This window comes from Colossoma macropomum, unplaced genomic scaffold (assembly GCF_904425465.1).
Source record: "Colossoma macropomum unplaced genomic scaffold, Colossoma_macropomum, whole genome shotgun sequence".
Lineage (NCBI taxonomy): Eukaryota > Metazoa > Chordata > Actinopteri > Characiformes > Serrasalmidae > Colossoma > Colossoma macropomum.
In genome coordinates, this window is record NW_023494809.1 from 27342462 (window position 1) to 27348461 (window position 6000).

Below are 6000 nucleotides of genomic sequence, written 5' to 3' on the forward strand. Positions count from 1 at the left end.
TACTGTCAGCTTAGGGGATCAAACCGACAACCTTCCGGTCAAAGAGCTGGTTCCCTAACATCCAGCCCACGACTGCCCATGACTTTAAAGAAAACAGGAGGAAAAATCGAAGGATTGATCATGATCAATCTAGCTAAATCAATTAAACAATTTCAACAATGAAAAATGAAAAATTAAAGACATTTTAAACAGTGAATAGAAATTTTAAACCATGATTTTTACAAACCCCTCACTTCTTTTTCTGAGGGTCTCTTATTGGCTATTTTTTAAGGATACCACTGTCGGTAATCAGAACTATACATCTGGGAGCGTCCCACCAGAGTGAAGGGGGCGAGGTCTATCATTTATAAAAGGCTTTGAAAAATTATAGAGTATAATGCTTTTTTTTTTTTATCCAACATTTGCAAAAAAGCTATTTAAAGGGGTCCTACTATGCTCACTTTCAATGTTCATTATTTTATTTTTGGGTCTACTGGAATAGATTTATAGCTTCAATCTTCCAAAAACACATTATTTTTCTCATACTATAGATCTCTATTCACCCTCTGTCTGAAATTAGAGCTCCTGTGTCATTAAGCCCTGTCTCCCGATGAGCCCAGCATGCTCTGATTGGTCAAGTACCAGAGCGGTTCCGCCCCTACATGTTCTGCCCCTGTCTTGCAGTCTGCAGACAGACCCTTCTTTCCTGAGCAGCTGTAAATTCCGCTGTGGCTATTTCTCCAGCGGAGTTGGTTCTGCCGGAGTTGGGCTAGAACTCATTTCAGGCATCTGTATTCAGAGCTTTGTAGCTTTCCAGACCGTTTAGATATATAACACTAAAGGAAAGGGGAAAACTGGCCCCCTTTAAGAAAGCTAATGGCATAAAAGGGCTGACTAACGTGTTACGCAGTTTATACAGTTAATATACACTGGCTTTTGTTCACAGACTTGTCTTTTTATGGTACATGCAGATGTTCAGTGTTGACCCCTCGCGATATACTCAGTAAAGCATATTCTGGCATAGCTTACATTGATAACGATAACATCTTACAGCCCACCTCTACTTCACAGCAACAGCACATTGTCTTTTCTAGGATTGGGCACATATAGATCTTGGTTCTAGGCCTTGTGCACTATAGACAGTGTAATAATTAACCTTTAGTAGCTTCAAAACATGATATAAACACTTCCATCAGAGGGCATGCATAGGCCGCATTGCCTGCCCTCGTGGTTGAAGCTTTCCTTGATGCTTGGCTGTCGCTGGAAGCGCGAGCTCATGATGCACACTGGCAATAACTGCAGGCTCTTCTGGCAGAGCAGCCCAGATTAGGTCCATGCTTCAAGACCTAATTGATGTGCTCAGCCGACAGTGTAAGGCATTAGGCCACTTGAGCTGGTTTTTATACCCCCTCCCCAACCCACCCCCGATTGGACATAACCATCCATGAAATGCCCAATTTCCATCAGCCCGGCCCTGCAGCCGACCGGCCCTGAATCTCTGCCCACTCTATTCAGCCCTAAACGGCAGCTCAGTTTTCTCTGTTCCCTCTGCTACGGAGCTCACAGCAGGGGTTCTGCGGTACAACGTTCACCACGGAAGGGCCACGTTCCAACAGAGGAACACGGCAAAGGAGTAGGAGGGGAAGGGAAAAAAAGCCTGGATGTGTTAGTGCATGCCTCATTTGCCTGAACCATCGCTACAGCTGTCTGAAACATGAGTCACAGTGTGCATCACATACATGAACAGTGGACTGCAAACACTCCGTGGTGTTAAGGAATGATGATTGGTTTCTTTCTATAGACTCTCGCTACTGTTTTGTGAAGTTCCCAAGGAATTAACTGCGATTTCCCAAAATGACTGAGACGTAAGCGTGAAATGCTCCCATATAGAGAACCTTCACATCTAGAGAAAGTCAGAATTGGTCCCAACAGTGGCGATAGGAACCAGACGTCTGATGCCTCTAAAAGCGACCTCACACAACACCGTTAGATGAAATGTTTATGAATATGCTGGGAATTAACTGCCATTTTCCAAAATGACTGAGCTAGAAACTTCACGAAAGTCAGAATTGGTCACAACAGTGGTGATGGGAACCAGACGTCTGATGCCTCTAAAAGCGACCTCACAGAACACTGTTAGATGAAATGGTTATCAATATGCTGCCTCCTGCCTGAGATACTGCTTTTTATTTTGACCTAAAACATATTCATGTTGGAGGGTTACAGTTATAGTACCCAAAAAAAAACCCAGATATCGCAACCATTATCAATATTATAACTCAGAAGGCATGTGTAGGTCCAGTTTGGACCTAGATAAAATGGCTATATCTGCATTGTAGACATCCTGACTCCTGGTTCCTGTCATCATCACTTGAACTGTAAAGGAATCAGAGCTGGTAAGATTCTGTACCATTAAACGTTTCATGTAAAATCAGTCCGAATGACTTTATTTACATCACCACAGTAGATATATGCAGAAATTTTGTAAAAAAAATCCATATTCCATTTAAATGCCATGCTCCCCTCAAACAACTGAGCACCCTCTGTTATCGTTTTGTCCTTCCAGCCAACATAGTTTGACGAACACTGCCTAAAGCAGACTAATAACTAAGGAAATAAGACTAATAAATAAGGAAACATAAAGCAGACGCGGCAAAACAGCAGAAACGTGTTACACGTTGAGCTGACAACAAAGTGGAGAAAGCTGCGATCGCACTTACTGCGTCGTTTTGGAGGAGAAAAAAAACGTTGTTCAGGTGTTTCGTCGTTGAACTGAAGCCAGAGGAAACACTGAGCTTATATCTGATCACATTTGAGGTTTACGTTAAAGGGAAGAGCTTAAAGATGACTTCCACCAATTTTTTAAAATGTCTGCATAAGAACATCACTGCAATGTAAACAAAGTCATTCAGAGTGGTTTGGTGTGAAATGCTCAGTGCTTGAGAAACAGAATTGTTCACAGTGGTGGCGATAGGAACCAGACGTCCACCTCTAAAAGCTCTCTCACTGAAAGTTATTACATGAAGTGGTTATGAATTCTCTGCCTGATGTCTGAGACACTGTTTAATGATAGTTTTGAGCAGATTATGGTCTAAAATGTACGTTTTTAATCTATTCATGCCGAAAGTAGTATATGCAAGGTGTTATACGGCAAAATAGTACTTATCACTATTTTACCATCATCAACATTAGATATAAAAACTCAGAAGACACATGTAGGTTCGCTGGCTGTTTGGGGAAAATTAAAGCTATATTTGTGCTGTAAATACTGAGAACTCTGGTTCCCATCACCACCAATGCACAGAAATCTGTGTCAGTAAGTTCACATTAAACCACTCTGAATGACTTTGTTTCCATCTCAAACCCCTGAATTATGCAGAAATTCTGAAAAAATCAGTGGAATTCCCCTTTTACCAAACAGCCTGGCCTGGTTGACAATAAACATCAGCTTACAGCCACCGAGCAGCATGCTGTCGTTGAGAAAATTGGCATTTAACTAACGACTGTTTTCCAGGACTGTAATGGATACACAGTGACGGTGCTGTGTCCTGTTTGTGGCAGCAGCCTGAGTGTCAGTTTGAGCCTTAAAAAAACAGAGTTGTGGTTCAGCTCTTACAGTGAAACCGGCTAAGTGTTCCTGAGAGCGCTGACAGCGCGGACTTTCCCGAAAACAGAAACAAGCTGATCTCAACATGTCACGTCTCTTCGACTGTTTCGTCATTTTAGTCTCACTGATTTAAATATCCCTTCTTTTCCGAGGCTGATAGATGCTCGGTCAGCAGGGACACTGGGCGAGAGGAGTGCGGTTGACATTAGGTAGATGTAAATGGTAGGTGTTTCAGAACTGAGGCATAATTAATGGCCCAGGGCACAACAACAAAGCAGCTCGAGTCTCGCATTGGTACGAAAATCAGTAGGAAACGTCCATGTACGGTGCTGAAGCCTAGCTCTGGCTGTCCTGTTTAATGGAGCATAAACAGGAAACGTCTTCATCTCAAAATAAGCCACTTTTGTTGTTGTTTTTTTTCGGAGGTGGAGAATGATTTCATTTTCTCGCTGAGGTCAAGATCTAGACATGCCAGCCACTTTCTCGTTCTGTACAATCCTTGGCTCGGGACATTGTGCTTTAACAACCCCTGACTGTTGCTTTGAAGGGCAACTCCACCAACTTTTTAAAAATTCTACATCAGGGGTGTCCAATCTCATCCGCAAAAGGGCCGGTGTGGCTCCAGCAAAGCAGGAGGTCACCTGATGAAATGTTCGAAGACTAAGACCAACTGATTAAACTGGTAGAATCAGGTGAGCTCCAGCTTGTTTGGAGTGAAAACCTGCAGCCACGCCGGCCCTTTGCGGATAAGATCGGACCGCCCTGTTCTACATAATTACGCTGTTAGGATGTAAACAAAGCCATTGAGAGTGTTTTGGTGTGAAATGCTCCGTTCTAGAGAAACTGACAGTCAGAACAGTTCACAGTGGTGGTGATAGGAACCAGACGTCCACCAGTATATATAGATATGTGCTGCCTGTTGTCTGACACATTGCTTTATGATAGTTTTGTGATCATCCTTTAGCTTAAAATCTATTTTTATCCATTCATGGTGGAGGGGAGGCAAAATAGCCCCCAAAGAAAACTTGTAATTTTCAGATTTTAGCCATAACCAACAAAGGCTCAGAAGGCACGTGTAGGTTTACTGGTGGTTTTGGATAGTAAATAAAGGGCTATATTTGACCCCTGGTTCCTGAGCCATGAACCATTATCACACCAAACCAACTCTGAATGACCCTTGTTTACATCTCAATCCAGAAATTTTGGTGGGGTTCCCCTTTAAAGGAGCTCCAAACCCGCACAGACGAACAATAAGAACAATAAGAACAGTGAGCAGCAGAAGCAGGAGCCCTACCTCAGCTTCTTGCTCTTGCTCTCCTTCTTGTTGAGGACTCCCGGCACGCAGTTGGTGAGCTCGGTCCAGTCCGCGTGCAAGCCGCAGCTCCAGCCCGTGGAGAAGCGCGAGAAGAGCCACGTCTCCTTTCGGTTGGGCCGGTAGCAAGTGCACTTCTTCTGGCCCGGGCGGCAGTCGCAGGGCACCTCCAGCCGCACGTTCTGCACCAGGTGGCGGCCGAAGGTGGTGCCGCCGGTCTTCTGGATGTGGAGGAACACGATCACGTCCTCGCCCTTGATCTCGAAGTCCACGGCTCGCTCCAGGTCCCTGACGGGGAAGTAGTACTTCTTCACGTAGTGCGGGTCCGGGGTGGGGAACATGGTCATGTCCTCCTCGCCCAGGTAGCCGTGCGGGGAGCCGAAGCCGATCACGCCGGGTGCCACGTACTGGTAGAGGATCAGCATGAAGAACACGGAGCCCACCACGATCAGCAGGAATTTGCTGGCCCGCTCAGCCATGGTCCCTCCCGCCTCGGTCATGCGTTACCATCGCTCAGACATCGGGCTCCAGAGGGAGGGAGCGAGGGGGGCAAGTGGGCTGGCTGCTACTTCGCTTCGCTCTTTCTCTTTCGCCTCCATAAAGACGGGCTGGCTGCCCGGGGTCAGGGGCGCAAACTGACACGGCTCGGCTCTGGACACATCGCGCCCCCCCTCCTTTTCCGAAATGTGCTCGAAAACACGGACAAATCCGCTCCGCGCAAAGCGGCGCTCTCTTCCTCTTCCTCCTCTACCCGAGTGTGGACGACTCGTCCGAGGCGCCGCGCAGCTCACACTGGCTGGCTCGCCTGCTGAGAGCATGCAGCGAGCACGACGGAGACACACACACACACACACACACACACACACACGAGCGAAGAGGAAAAAGGAGCCGAGCGCGTTCAATTCTTCGTTTAGCGTTCAGCGCCCACACTGGATTTAGTGAAATGTGGCAGCTCACAGCCTGACACAACCGCACTGTGCGTATAACACCGCTTTAGAGGACTATAGTCCACTTAACTTTACTATAAAATACTACAGTCCATTCTTTAATAAACCATTGACACTGTATTATTACTTTAGAATACCATGTTTTAATATAAAAC

At 45.7% G+C, this 6000-nt stretch overlaps 1 protein-coding gene across 1 annotated transcript in view; it reads right to left on the reverse strand.

The window, feature by feature from the left end:
- hs6st1b (heparan sulfate 6-O-sulfotransferase 1b) overlaps window positions 1-5733 on the reverse strand; it is a 126808-nt gene extending 121075 nt beyond the window's left edge. Inside the window, exon 1 of the mRNA XM_036558258.1 lies at window positions 4881-5733. Within this exon, the coding sequence (XP_036414151.1) occupies window positions 4881-5398 (518 nt within the window). The 5' untranslated portion in view covers window positions 5399-5733. The remainder of the gene's footprint in view (window positions 1-4880) is intronic.
- Between the last annotated feature and the right edge of the window lie 267 nt (window positions 5734-6000).